At 42.0% G+C, this 15964-nt stretch overlaps 1 protein-coding gene across 3 annotated transcripts in view; it reads left to right on the forward strand.

Moving 5' to 3' along the window:
* The window catches only part of COL14A1 (collagen type XIV alpha 1 chain), a 443381-nt gene that overhangs the window by 187308 nt on the left and 240109 nt on the right, over positions 1–15964 (forward strand). For all 3 annotated transcript variants that reach the window (XM_069220679.1, XM_069220680.1, XM_069220681.1), the window contains 2 exons: positions 1986–2150; positions 12397–12558. In XM_069220679.1, the coding sequence (XP_069076780.1) occupies positions 1986–2150; positions 12397–12558 (327 nt within the window). The remainder of the gene's footprint in view (positions 1–1985; positions 2151–12396; positions 12559–15964) is intronic.

The raw sequence follows: 15964 nt of genomic DNA on the forward strand, positions 1-15964 counted from the left end.
CTGAAATCGGCACCGCTCCACCTCTGCTGCCAATCAGCAGCAATTGCCCTACCCCTCCCTGACACTCAGCGTCAGCTGAGAGAAGTGAAAAATAAAATGGTAAAAAAATAATTTAATTCAAATGTTATTTTTCTATTGTGCAGCATTTTAATCTGTGGGGTGACGCTCCTTCACCCTAATGGAGGAGCCGTGCCTGTTGGTGAGTCCCATCAGTTCCCCTAACAAAACAGCCAGACATATTCTGGAAGCTTTGGCTTGTTTTCCTGTTTAATCTTGTGGCCCATTCCACTCACACACCATTTTGAGTTGGTGGACAGTGGGAATGAGGCTGCATTTGTTATGATGACTGCACCCGTGCAGATCTCTCAGGAGCTTTGGTTTGGAGGAACGACAGCTTCTCACCTTAGGAGTTTCCGCAATGGGTGGTACCTGCTACTGAGCACTAGGCGCACCTACCTCCAGGCAAAAGCTAAAGTCCAATAAATGTGTTATCCCCATGGAATTCTCATAAGCAAAGCATTTCTGCTTTTGATTTTGTAGACTGTTGATCAATGTTTCCAATTCAGATGGTCAGACATTGCGTAAGATAGCTATTCATTTAGCATTTTCCTTTTTAGAGAAACACTATTGCTTCATCATATCAAACAATAACAGTGTACACTGCGTTCCAGACAAAAACAACAACGGGCAGCTTCAGACTTAAAATACAGTAGCAGCTGCAAACATTGTTTGCGTTCCTTACTATCACCCAGCAGCAGCAATGAGGGCGAATTAACCGATCGGGTTAGTCTCACCATCTTCCCCAAACGTTGTGGAATTTCTTGGGGCATCCTCTCACTTTGTAAATAAGTTCTTCAGGTTTTCCACACCAGTCCATACCCTCCTTCCACACCTTCGGGGGTGGCCTGTGGTCGCTGTCCAGTGTCTGCCAGGTCCCGTTTGACAACCTAGGCACATATACTCAGCAGCATCCATAATGCCCAGGATGCGATTCGGGCTGTAAGTCAATGGGAGTTCCTACCAATGCAGAGAGAGTCCCCATGAGAGATGCCCACTAGGCCTCTATGACAGGACAGCTCCAAACTATGTGGACAAAATCGCTGAGCAAAGCTCACCACCTCTGGCATTGTGGGGAGTCACGAAGGCCAGCCGGCCACAAGCTCACTGTCTTATAGGCTTGGCGAAGGAACTTAAATTGTACCAGGCGAAGCCTGGCAGACATTGCCAGAGTGCGGGGTGCCATACAGACGTCCCTCCAGTCCACCACCTCCAACTCCCTCACCCTAACATACCATCTCTTTCTCTCAACATCCAGTGTTGTGGTGGAGTGTACAACCAATGAGCAATAAATCCGCCCCCCCCCCCATGCTTTACCCAGGGGCACATTAGGAGCTTACATTGTAGAGGGCTGTATTCTGGTACTTCATGTGGTATGGTGCGGTAGGTGTAAAGGGCATGTTCGGAGCTGTAGATATCGGAAGAACTGAGAGAGGGAGGCATGCTAAAATCCGCTTAAAGCCCTTTAAAGGACCTCATATGGTACCCCACTCCAAAAATTACCAAGTCTGGAGATCCCTATGGTATCCCATCCGCAGAAGCCGTCCAACAACGCCACCTGCGGCTGCCACATGCCCTCCCACAATGAGGTCTCCAGAGTAAGCCTTCAAAACCACCAGCCCAACGAGGCATTTTTCTTAATAACTATAAATAGTACATATTTTTTTTTTTTATGGTACATTATATTTGAATCAATGTGTCAAGACAAATACAATATACAAAAATCAGACTGTCAATGAGTACACTTTTAATAGACAATGTTATTTTACTATTATCCTAACTACACAATTTTTTTTTATTTTTCAATTTGAAAATCGTTAAGTTCAGTGACAATGCATACAATACAGTAAAAGCAGTAAGAATATAAAAAACATTGAAATAATAAAAAAAGTTATTATAATGTTCTTTCATTGTGTCATTCTTTTTAGGTTTGGCATTGACATATATTTTGGAAAATAGCTTCAAGCCTGAAGTAGGCCTGCGGCCTGGGATCCCAAAGATCGGCATTTTGATCACCGATGGCAAATCTCAAGATGACGTCATCCCTCCTGCCAAAAGTTTACGTGACACTGGCATCGAATTGTTTGCTATTGGTATGTAATCAAAGGACTTTCCATTTTGTCTAACTAGGGAGTTTATCTAGATTCTTGTACTGGAACTAAAACATTCACTCGGGGTTTTATCACAGAGACAAGGGTTAGTGCATACATGGGTAATTCATTTACATATTTTGCTATAGTTGAGAATTGAGACTTGGTTCACTTAATAAACACAAACGAGTTTAACTCCTAGACCAGAGTGTGCTACATTCAGTAAATACTGATTTCATTGGGGGTGAGATATTTACTGGGGTAGAAAACTCATCAGATTCGGAGTCTGTATGGAGAAACATGTTGAAAGATGTTTTTTCTTTTCATCTTCCCCCAAGAGACATGTGAGCTGATATTTAGCCTTGGCAAATTGTGGTGATGCAGACATTACAGCAAAAACTGCTACTTGTGCATGAATCGTAATGATCTCCCGCGTTCGGTGTGGCTGTATTACAGCCTTCTGCTGGGTGCTATAATGGTTGTTAAAGGCCCAGACCGGACTTATAGGCCCCAACCATGGGCGAGGGCCCATAACAAGGGAGATGGCCTTCAACAACTGGTATAGCCAAAGCACAAAGGCTATGAGGCTATTAGAACATTCCACCTACTGAGGGTAGAATATTATAAATTAAAACAGGAGAAACAGAAAGACAAGTATTAGAATGTCGCAACAGAAGGTTCATGCTAGTCTTTATTAGCCCTGAGCCACTTTATTGTATTAACTGAGCACTGAGCATTCCAATGTTCTAATATAGCCTTATAGCCCATGGTTAAAGGCCCTGAACCTGAGGCTATAATGGGGGGTGAGGGCCTTTAACAACCAGTATATCTGAAAGCAGAAAGTCTTTAAGGCTATTGGAACAATAAGGGTGAAATGCTCTAAATTAAAAAGGGAGAAAAAGAAAGACAAACATTACAATATTCCGCCAGAAGGCTTATATCAGCCATAATAAGCCAGAAGACGCTCCACTGTCTTCAGTGGAGATCTCAACATTCCAATGTTCTAATTATGCGTTATAGAGGCCTTCCAGGAAGCAAACCTGGTACTATCGGTGGGAGCTAGTATGTGAGGTTGATGCTATTAGTGAACTGAACATGCAACTTTCCATGTGCCAGCGCTACTGTTGGACTATGTATGGCCACTGATTGCAAAATAAACACGAAGAATAATAGAAATTAACTTCTAAAGGCAAGATCTCAGTGGAAAATTACCATTATTTTCTTCGGACTGTTGGACTAATATTTTTGCTTGCAAGAAAATACATTTTTATTTTTGGAATCACGTTGAGATGGAGTTCTTGAATTTCACCTTTGAATTAATGAGAAGTTAGTCTACCCTGCTGTGATGATGAGTCTTTAGGACTCATAGAGCCATACTTGTTACCAAGTCTCTCGGCAGGGATAGAAATGTAACTTGAGTTAACCAAGATAAAACTGATGGGACCTAATTAATTAGGGCAGCAAAGTCAATGGAAAAAAGAGATGGTGTACCTTCTCCAGAGGTCTGACCTGATGTAGCTGCTTCTAAGGTTGAGTAACATATTTGTGAAATTCTAAAGAATTTCGAGAGAATAACAGTGTTCACTCTTGAGGATATGATGTTCAGATTTCATTTAGCTCATTTCTGACCTGATTTAGAGTTTGGCAGATGGATACTCTGCTAATTACAAGGGCATTAGGGTATAATCAGGTCCACTGGAATCACGTGGCAGAGTAGAACCACAGGATCATAAGGCTGGGTTGACTAAATTATGCATTAAGCTAAGGCAAATTATGTGGCGTAATGCAGCCCTTTTTGTGGTAGCATTACTTCATTATTTTGTCATTTTTACACATGATAACACTGCCCAGGAAAGATTTTATTTTACTTTGCACCAATTTAACACCGAAATACATCAATAAGAAATGGATATATGACCAGTGAACATTTGTGAAGAGCCTTCAGTGCGCAGAAACATGTGACACCATATTTTTAGTAACTTTTGATCCGTTTGAACTAGAAACACATTTTTTTTTAGAGATTGTGCAGCAGATGCTGGACTTAGTGGAAATGTGGCAAATCCTTAACTATGCAAAAAATGACGCAACTGCAAAATCGCATAATTCCATTCACCTAGGAACTTGTAACAGGGTGGATGGGACAAATTCCAGTTTGTGGAGGACCAGTTGTCTGCCAAACTCTAAATCAGGCCCTTAGTATGCATCCAAAAAGCAAATGGTCTTGCAAATCAATATGGGGAAAATAAGTGCCATTCATTGTTAATTAGTTTGTGGCTTAAAGTTGACTGAAATTGCCTTACATCTAAAAAACACAAGTGTGTGGACCTCCGTTAGATGATCACGAGCAGTCACACATAAGTAGTGAAAAGGATGGCCATATCAATCCTTTCAAACGATGAATGAGGGTCTTATGTGACACTTTTTAAGTCTAAACTTTGAGACAACTTCAACTGTCTTGCTGTACAATGGTTTCTTAAAACGAAAATATTAATAATATTCATAAACATTGGGACTTCTGGCCAGTTATCTCTATCTTTTGCGCTGTTAAATTGGCAGCCATGCTTAGCTTCAATACACTATTTTGGTTTGGTGCAGTGGAAACCTTTATTCCAAAAATCTACCTTTGAAAGCCTTTGGATGGTGATCTTGTTTTTAGGATCATTTAAATAGATATTGTGCATGGTATATGGACCTTCTTGTGATGTAGTTATTCCATGTGGAGCATGCTGTCTTTAGTAAAGATGGTGTATATTTATGAAAAGCATTTTCTGTTAAGAGTTTGAAATGATTTGCGTATTCTTTTGAAGTTTGCGTTTGCAAGTATGAGTTCAATCCCACTGAAGGACACGATCCAGCTGAGCTTAAGTTAAACTTTGTGCTTTTGGTGCCGCTGCCTGTTGCATAAAGTCCTATGTCCTTTCGGGACGTATGACAATGTATATTCATCCCTTAATCCAACAAGCCTAAGAGTCAAGCAGTAATCTCCAGGAGCATCACCCAAGTGATGTTACTGGGCTGAGTGGTTTTGTCTTGCTTATCCAAGTGTAAGTGGAGTACAGCAGAGAGACTTACTTCCTTCGTGGCTTACCGTTGGAGAGCGCGTGCTTGATGTCCGTTGACATAGTGGTAAGCAGCCTGAATATTGAAATATTGCTTCATGTGAAGTTATCTCATATTTGGTAGGAGGGCACATGGTTAATAAATACTCAATATTTTACTTGTGCCCTCTACGATCCGAGAACACTGGTGCACTCTTTAGGCAAAATACTTTGCTTTGCTCCTAGGTAAGTGGACGAGTAACATACATACTACGTATTCTACCACGCCGGATCACATTGCACTTGGGCTGACAACACGGAATTCGGATTACTGTTTTACAGAGGGTCTTCATCTGCAAGCTGTCTCTCTCAAGCATCTCCACACTTCATCTCACCTCTTCTACCTTACCCTTGCATATGTGTATCTGCATGTCTAACAGTCTCTGTGGAAATACCCCCTTTCTCTCTCTCTTGTTCCCTCTTTCTCTCGCCCTCTCGATCTCCCTCTCTTTCTCTTCTCTCCACTTCCCCTCTATCTGCCTCACCTCCCTTTCAATGCACCTCTCTCTACCACAGCTGTCTCTACCTGTCACTTACGACCTCGCCTCTCTCTTTACTTTGCACTTATCTCTATGTCTCAACCACTCCGTCCCCCTCCCTGACCCATCCATCTAACTCACTGCTCTGTTCCCATCGCATCTTCTTCATCTCTCTTCAGCACTATATCTCTTTATCTCACCCCTGTCTCTCGCTCTCTCTGTCCACCTCCCTAATCTTCACGTCTCTCCACCTTTCTCTCATCAGTCTACCTCCCTCAAAGTCCTTACCTCACCTCTCTGTACCTTACTTCTCCGTCTCATTTGTCTCTCTACCTTCATCTCTCCTACCGCCTCATCTCTTACCATGCAGCTTCTCTCTCTCACTCACTACCTATCCTCCCCATCTATTTAATTATTAACTCACTACCTTATCACTCCTCCCCCTCACACTTTCTAACACCATTCCCTCTACTGCGCTTCACTACCCTACTCCTTTCTTATGCCCACACTTTCTCTTTCCTCTATCTCTTTCTCCATTTCAGTTCACCATCTGTATCTCGCCTCCCTCTCTCCAATCATCTCCCTCCTTATATGTCTCTCTCCTTCTCACCTTCCTGCCTCTGTCTGCCTCCCTGCCTCACCCTCTTTTTGTAGCGCTGTAATAACCATAGCCATCTTGTTCTACCGCACAGCTGTTCTCTGTTCCAACCTTTTCTCTCTGCACCTCATTTCTTTTTCAACTCTTCCCTGCTTTCTCTCGGTCTCTCTGCTCCCTTTACTTGACCTGTCTTCCTGTACCTCGCCTCTTACTTGCCATTACCGCACCTCTGCATCTCTCCCTTGCCTTTGTTGGCACTTCTTCCACGACCTCACCTCTTTACCTGTTCACCTCTGCCTCCCTCTGCCCCTACCTCTGTCTAACTCAAGTGTCTTTCTACCTTAACTCTCTGCATTCCTCATACTTGGTGCACCCCCTGCGTTTACTCTACACATGCGCTTCCCTCTAGCCTTAACTCTTTGTACCTCATTTCAAAACTGTACTTATTTCTGCACCTTTCCTACTCTACCTCTCACCCTTTTTACCTCTGCATCTCTCTTTCTAGATTCCTCACTGTTCCTTCTTTTCGTTCCATCTGTCTCTACCTCGTCTGTCTCTCTAGCTGTCATCTCCATCCCTGTCTAGCCCCTCCTACCTCACATCTCATTGACTGTACTGTTCATTTTATCTTTCTGTCCTGCCTCAGAACTGTTTCCATTACTCAGCAGAGCCGGAAGTCACTGTCTAGCAAGAGAAGGGGACACGTAGAAAGAGAAGAGAACTGAGGGTGAAATATCCCTATTTCTCCCAGTGGAATGGTGAAAATCCTCAGCGCACTGTGTTGATTTTCTTTAAGATTATCCACTAGCTCACTAAACATAAACAAGTCAACTTTAGTATTTTTTTGTTACAATAACTGGAACAGGGTGGTGTCAGCAATTGTCCTACATAAGCACAAGCAGGCCTATCAGGGACTACCCAAGTGGTTTACAGATAGCATTGTGGCCCAACATTGTGCCATTAAGTCACTCTCTGTCCTATGCAGTAGGTGAAAATCCTTGCTGAAGAGAGATGCTACCAGTTATTTACATTTATAGAACGCTCATGACAAAGCTTGATTCTTATCTTTGTTCACATAAGACACAATGATGCATGTATATTTCCATGTGCATTTCCATTGCATGTTTCTATGACCCTCTTGCCCTATATCTGTTTACCTTGCAAACAATGCCTTGTCTTTCAACAAAGGTCCTTCACCACACAATCTTGCCTCCACCTCTTTCCAAGAGCTTCAAATGTTCTCGGGTGGCATGAGCATTATAGAAGAATAATACTTAGAATAATTAAAGCAGTGCATGTTATATCCTAGATTCTGCCATTGCCATAAATAGAATGTGATTAAGCAGTAGACATTTCATCCATTTGACTTTATATTGGTTGAGCCCAATAAATGATGTGAAAAATGTGTATGAATGTATTAGATTTGGAATATGAATCAGTGACTCATTTCCTAGCTCTTGAGCAAGAGTCAGGTGACTGTATCCTGGCCGTGGTGAGACAGTAACGGATTTCTGATGTGAGAATGATGACTCTTAAGCGGTATGGCCAGCATGACAGGAATGGGTTTGCAAACTGTACAAAAAATTCCAGGTGATCCTTGATGCCGAGTGCTTGTAGGTGGGCAGAATAAGTTAGGGGCAAGTGGTGCATTGGTAAGACCAGCACGCCATTCGCATTGGTCAATACGTTTTAGGATTTTGAGATTGTGGGTATTACCTGTAGGCCATTCACATTGGTCAATACGTTTTAGGGTTTTGAGATTGTGGGTATTACCTGTAGGCCATTCACATTGGTCATTAAGTTTAGGATTTTAAGATTGTTATACAGGGCAGCTGGAGTGTTTTCACCCAAAGAAATTACAGGTTATGATTTTATAAGCACATAGTATCATTAAAATGTGTTAAAACTTTGTAGTATTGAAAGGCTACTTTATATGTGAGATAACAAATGTCCTTCAGTTGCTGATTTAGTTTGCACAATATTCCCTCGAGTGCAACTCAGACATTGCTAGGTACCCTGGACTCCGAAGGAATGCTTTGCAAACTACATCAACAACCAGACGTACACCTGTTAAATGTAGTGTGTGTTTGTAATGCCAAAAGGAGATATATAAGTGGAGAGGCTGTGCCAAGAAGCATGCGCATGTTTGAAGGGCATGGCGCTCGCAGAGCAGACATGCTGCTTTCTCTTTTATATGATTCTGTTCACTGGGATTATGGAGACGACATCTACTGACTGCGTATTTGATGAGGGATCCGTGTGTGCCCCCTGCACGCTTGTAATCTTGTACTGTCGGTGTATGACTATGTTTTAAAATCAGTAAAAGGAAGTCCAAACTCAAAAATGTAGTGTGTGTACGTAACAATATTACTGTATTTTTTGGAGGCAAAACTAAAAATGTCATTACACATGGAGAGAGGAAGAGGGAGGAGGGGGGATAACTATGGAGGAACACTCCGTACTTAGCTCCCTATAATTCAAAGTACACACGAAAGTACGGGGTTCTCTAAAAGCGGACGTCGCGGATATTAGCGTAGTCCTAGGTTGTATGTATTCCTATTTGGAAGGGTAACGTCAGTGGAATGTCAGTTGGAAATTACCGAGTGGAACAGCGAGGGGAGGGAAGAAGGGAATTTCCTTTTACGGACTAGGTGGTCTCACACACTATATAGTGTCATGCTTCATCATTTGACCACCTAGACCCACCCAGGTAGGACAGTGCCACCTGGGCGGACTCAACCTCACTGTTAAAGGAACAGGAGGGAGTGCGTAAATAAACTTGTTTCTGGAAAGATCGGGATCCAGCTAATCTACTGAAAAACTAAAAACACCTAAGCAGACACCTGTGAAGAGCAACAAATTTAATGGTGGTGTCTGTCTGGTGTAGTTAAAAAGGGGGGTTGGGACACCTCTGTGAGGACAAGGACTCACAGGGTCACCTAACTAATTACTAGCCAACATGTTTCTGCCCTCAAAAGTGAGCCAATGAAGGTCTCGGGGCATTCGTCAGGGCCTAGGATCCCTACGTCTCACGTTGGAGGAAAATACTCTATGGGGAAATCAAAGAGTGAGAAAATGAAAAAAGAATGATCTACATTACCCAAGGAATTACCTTGAGGCGGCCCTTTTCTTAGAGGCAGCTAGCCTCTGGTATCCAGGAGGGGGAGTGTCCCCTTATAGTCACACATACATCAAAGGGGACGCTCGCCGTGCGCCTACTTCGTCCTCGCTGGGGGTCGCGTAACTAGTTAGCATGGAGGAGTCTCGTTCGTTATCGGAATTAACCAGACAAATCGCTCCACCAACTAAGAACGGCCATGCACCACCACCCACAGAATCGAGAAAGAGCTATCAATCTGTCAATCCTTTCCGTGTCCTCCTCCATGCTAACTAGTTACGCGACCCCCAGCGAGGACGAAGTAGGCGCACGGCGAGCGTCCCCTTTGATGTATGTGTGACTATAAGGGGACACTCCCCCTCCTGGATACCAGAGGCTAGCTGCCTCTAAGAAAAGGGCCGCCTCAAGGTAATTCCTTGGGTAATGTAGATCATTCTTTTTTCATTTTCTCACTCTTTGATTTCCCCATAGAGTATTTTCCTCCAACGTGAGACGTAGGGATCCTAGGCCCTGACGAATGCCCCGAGACCTTCATTGGCTCACTTTTGAGGGCAGAAACATGTTGGCTAGTAATTAGTTAGGTGACCCTGTGAGTCCTTGTCCTCACAGAGGTGTCCCAACCCCCCTTTTTAACTACACCAGACAGACACCACCATTAAATTTGTTGCTCTTCACAGGTGTCTGCTTAGGTGTTTTTAGTTTTTCAGTAGATTAGCTGGATCCCGATCTTTCCAGAAACAAGTTTATTTACGCACTCCCTCCTGTTCCTTTAACAGTGAGGTTGAGTCCGCCCAGGTGGCACTGTCCTACCTGGGTGGGTCTAGGTGGTCAAATGATGAAGCATGACACTATATAGTGTGTGAGACCACCTAGTCCGTAAAAGGAAATTCCCTTCTTCCCTCCCCTCGCTGTTCCACTCGGTAATTTCCAACTGACATTCCACTGACGTTACCCTTCCAAATAGGAATACATACAACCTAGGACTACGCTAATATCCGCGACGTCCGCTTTTAGAGAACCCCGTACTTTCGTGTGTACTTTAAAACTAAAAATGTCCCTGTGACATACTAGTGGGGAGGTAGACTGGTCCTTGCCCCTTTCAGTTTCCCCACTTTGACTGTTTTATAGTCTTCATTATATATTATTGGAGCATTGGATGAGGCTTGTAGACTTTGCACTGATAGAGTTCACCAGTATTTATTTTGACTATATCTGAACTTCATACTCAGGATATTAGCGGCTTTATTGATGATGCACTTTCGTTTCTCTCCTTTCTTCTTCTTGTTATCATCTCAGTTACACAGTTCATGTGCATTCACGGGTATTAACAGAGTGAGTTTCTGACAGGCTTTGGTGTCCTTTTACAAACTCTTGTTGACAAGTGAGAGACCTGTGTAGAGTGTGTAGCAAAAAGGAATGCTTGAATGTAAAATATGTGCCCTTTGTCAGAACACCTAGTTGATGATGTGCATGTTCTTCTAGTAAGCTTGTACAATATGTGTCTGCCTGTCAGGGTGGATTTTCCTGCCTTTTTTCACTTGGTAAATGCCCACACTCTCGAGCACCCACTCTTCTCTGGGGCTGTGTGCATTCCTTAAGCAGTGCTTGTACTTTATGAAGTTTAACTTGCACAAGGCTTTGAAAATCGAAATAGAAAATAATGTTAGGTTGTCCTGAACTTTTATAGCTCGTGGCTGGAAACAATAAATATATTTGTAATGAGCATATCATTAATTAAATTGTCTGTAGGTACTTGAATTCTAAATGTAATCATTAATCTGTTTTACAGAGCTATTTTATTTCTTTTGAGAGAATTAATAGCAGATGTTACTTGTCATAATGAACACTATATGACGAAAGTCTCAATGATGAGAACAATCAGTCGAAAAAAGAGACAATGATTAAAGTGAAGAAAACATGAGTCCTTAGTAAGGAAAACAATGTTCTTTGTTAAGGAGCAGGTCAGAGCACAGAGTCCCCTTTCAGCTTTAGCATGAACAAAGAAAAGGGACTTGCAGTACACTTTCCCATCCTACGATGGCGTACACGTAGACCATTACAGATTGGGATTGGAAAAAAGAGACCCCGATCTACCTCTGACAATGAAGCAGAAAATTGACTTGAGAGAGGGGTCTCACACTGCACAGGAGGAGTGCTGGAATCTGTTGTAGTTTTCGGTGTGTGGAATGTTGCTCATGGAGTGAAGAAAGTGAGCTGGGAAGTCGTAGAGCATATCCTCTAGGCATGGGACGTTGTATGGGACCCCTCAGTAGGAGTGGTTGTATAGAAGAGGCAAGGGAAAAGTTGGAACCGCATTTCAAGTCCTAGTAGGAATTACCAGGGCAATCAGTATTCCCGTGTCCATTTCACCTGGTAATTCCTAATTTTCCCATTACTTTTACTTAGAAAATGTGGCTGTTTCACAAAAGGCAAAATACCTGTGTGAACATTAGGAGACCTGTAGTGTTCCTACAGATCTCATAATTTTAACCAGGTCGTTAACTACTATAATTGGCCGCATCGGATTTAAGAAGCTGTTCGTAATGAGTGACTAAGTAGTTATAAAGCACTATATGGTTAACTATTTCTTAAGTATCTTGGATCCTACACTTACGCCTTTAGGATGCTGAGAAAGGGAGTAAAGGATACATTAAGTCATGACGTCATTGACATGTTTTATAAAAAACATTGTTATATAGCTTAATGTTCTTTTATGAAACACTTGCTATAAAGAATGTTTATAGTTTGGTGGTAAAACATTAGAAAAAAAGAAATTATTTATTGATATCTGTTTTATAACTTAATACTGTTTCCAAGAATCCACGAGAGAAAAACCTACAGAATTAAGAGCAAAGATAGATCACCTTGAAATAAGAATGAAAAAAAAACAAATAACAATGCTGTTATTTGCCATAAACAAGTGTTTTACTCTTCTGTATCCTTTGCTTAATGTAAGGTGTGAAAAATGCTGACATAAATGAACTGAAGGAGATCGGGTCAGAGCCTCACAACACCCATGTCTATAATGTGGCTGATTTCAACATCATGCACACCATCGTGGAGAGCCTGACAAAAACCGTGTGCACGAGGGTGGAAGAACAGGAGAGGGAAATACGAGGTAAGATGTTAAAATTAATGCGTAATGTTGAGTACCGAAAATCTTGACCGATTGTTAAAGGTTTTTTAACTATCACTGTTGTTGAAGACTATGTAATAAATTAAAGTCCCACAAAAGATTCCAGTCAAATTGAGTTTTAAGATCTGAAATAAATTGATCGAATCTAAGTGACCCTCTGGAGTCTGACAGAGACATAAACGCTCACTCACTGTGAGTGACACTCACACATTTGGAGCATGGGTTGAGTTGTCACTTATGGCAGAAGTGTGGCACAATGGAGTGTGGCATAATGGAGAAGTGTGGCACAATGGTTAGAGATGCAGACCCTGAAGCAGAGATCTGGCGTGGGCCCAAGGTTAAATTCCCGCCTTGGCGGGTCTTGGGCTCAATTTCCCTGGACAGGATATTTCTCGCCTCTGTGCCTAATCTAATTCAGGGGTCTCACTCTGCAACTCTGGGCAATAGCTTGCTTAATCTCCACAATGGCCCCAACAGCGCTGGGATGCCTGGCTTCACCTTGGGGGTTGCCCAGGAGTGGGCACCTCACAGAGAAAAGCCAGGAGGGGTTCCACAGCGGTATGTGTTCAGCGCCTTGATACCTTAGGGTTGGAGTGTGCTTTACAGGTATGAATTTACATTACAAGTGAGAGGCTAGACCCTGAACTTAAGATGTGACTAGAGCCTTCAGGAGGCCTCTTACTGACCCCCTCAATTCAAAGAAGGAGCCACTTTTGATACATCAAAGTTCTGCTCCTCCACCTTTGTAAGCAATGAAGTTATTTTATTGAAGAATTGATTTTTCTTTTAGCTCTGGATAGTAAATTACTTTAACAACTCATCAGATGTCGCATATGTACACTTTCGTTTAAAACTTTGAGTTTTGTTGGAAGTGATTCACTGGGGTTTTATAGTTAATTTACATGACAATTGGTGGGTGACATTGCCTGCTACTGCCACATTCCAGTGAGCGGTGGAATGGGCCATTGTTCCCTTTTGAAGATCGCCCTCCAGATTTACCGGTACGAAGCCCAGAGTAAGATGGACAAAGAGCCCAAATAGCCAAAAAAGGGGTGTCCTGAGGCCAGACCACAAAGCTGGTCTGTGGTGACCCCAGTGTGTTTCAGCATATCTAGGGGCCCGGTGACCAATCAGGTTGGCTTCTGTCATATGGGCACTGTCTATCTAGTGCTGTTGGTGCAAAACCTGTTTGTTTCTGGTACCACTAGTCAACCAGTAGAAACTGTGCAGAAACAGTTTTCTCCATTTTATGCACCAATGCAAGCAATATGTAATATGACACATAAATGTTTAGAAATGTGATTGAAATAAATATATCATGGGCAACTGACAGCGGTGTTGAAAATGGCCTTTTAAGACCTACAGCGTTTATCCTTCAAAATGCCAAATGTGAACAATGGAAGCACAACACAGTGAGGGTTACTTTATATTAACATCCTGATTAGCAACATTCATGTATAAAAAAAAATAGCTAATTGCAGTCGCATGTTTTAATTCTTTTCAAACTGCAGTGCCCACACCAGACATATGATTGGATTGTATCCAATTGTTTTATTATAAAACACAAACTATTTAATCACATTTCTTCGATTAGCTGTCGTGCACATTTTTAAAAGTTTCTGGCAAACGGGTAAAATTATCTGGCTTGCAAATATATCCTTAAAAAGACCTTCGGCAGCGCACTCCATATTGAACTTACATAGATGGAGGGATTTCAGTTCTAAAAGATCCAAGACTGTGATCCCAAAATGTGCATTAAACGTCACCTTGGCTTGCTAGACATCACAGTTGCTCTTCAGTTAATCAGTTTTTTGCTTTCGGATTTTTTCCACTTTATTTTTATTTTAACAAAAAGTGTATGTGGGCTTTAAAGGAAACTATTTAAACTCAATAATTGCTAACATAAATTAACTAATGCACACTGTGAATCACAGCAAATGAAAGCGATCTGTGTATAGCATATTACAATCCCGTTATTAAAAAAACCATTTCTAAATACTTTGAAAATGCATTACTTTAAAAAAAGAATTGTTTTGCACAGTCCCTGCACAATTCAGTGTTCAGGGCGGCCACATCTTCTCCTTAGTCAAAATAATGCAATCTGTCAATCCAAAGGAAGCACCGGAAAAAGACTCCTGGATGTGGGCGCAAGACAAACATAAGATGGAGACCTGCGCCTCATCCCTTGCGGTGTAGACAGAGGAGCTGTCAACGTTAGCGGGTGATGCGTCTTTAAGGGGCGGCCCAGGCCTGGAGGATACGAGTCATTGCAACAGACACTCGAAAAGCCCATTTGTCAAAACAAGGAATGTCTGTAGGGTGTGCCCAGAACAAACCACTGAGACTTCTCTGGCAGCAGGAAAACTTTGGGCCTGGAACTCATCCCAGAGAACACACCATTCCATTTGATTAAAACTACTTTTTATGGAGCAGGAAGAGAACTTATTTTTTATTAATTGACAGTCTTCACAGTCTTCAGTCACCTCATCTCATTCAAACAATTGTGTTGGTTCATTGTGCTTATTTATTTATAGTATTCTGGGGTGTTCGTTGGTATGCCAGTGGCATTAGTGCCAGCTCAATGTTTTCCAGTAAGATTAGACATAACTATGATCTTTGTAGGAATATATGTTTTTGGAATTAACATCTGCAGGATTGTTTAGCAAATCTGACTGTGAAAAGGAAGTATCCTATGCATGCTGTAGATCTGTTCAATGGTGATATTCGAGGCAAGGATTCTCTTACGACTGCCTTACAGGATACTTGTTCCTGTAGGTATTCATCTGAAACTTTCAAGATGTACCAGAAACCACAACGGAGTGACTAAGTGGCCCAACATTTATGTTAGTGTCGTAAAGGAAATTAGCATGGTAATACTCTATGGTTTTGCTTTCACATAGGAAGACCTTACATAATTTTGCATGGAGACATTTTCTCCAGTTTACATCAAAATGTCATGATCTGTAAAGGTAGAAAAACGATTCACCAAATAGAAGGATGATGGACTGGGGCACGTGAGATCTCTAGAAAGTAAGTAGAGATGGGACATTGTAGGCTAGAGGACATGGATGGTAGAAGGTCATGAAGATATGGTGATATCAAGACTAACAGATTCTATGTCAGCAACCCACACACTCCCAGAAAGAAAATTCCCAAGTCCCAAACACCATAAAATGAAACTGACAGACACACCAATGTAATTTGCATGAAGTGGACACAACACCAGTTATCTCTTTAGATACTGACAGAGACACCTGCAATGAAAAAGCACTATGCAACTGAGACTGGCTAGATGTCCCAAACTCTCCAATGAAACACCATTCATTGTAAACTAATGATCTAGGTCTCGCCTGGCTTTAAGTAAAGGGTACTGGTATCTACCCCTCTA

This window comes from Pleurodeles waltl, chromosome 2_2 (assembly GCF_031143425.1).
Source record: "Pleurodeles waltl isolate 20211129_DDA chromosome 2_2, aPleWal1.hap1.20221129, whole genome shotgun sequence".
In the NCBI taxonomy this organism is placed as follows: domain Eukaryota; kingdom Metazoa; phylum Chordata; class Amphibia; order Caudata; family Salamandridae; genus Pleurodeles; species Pleurodeles waltl.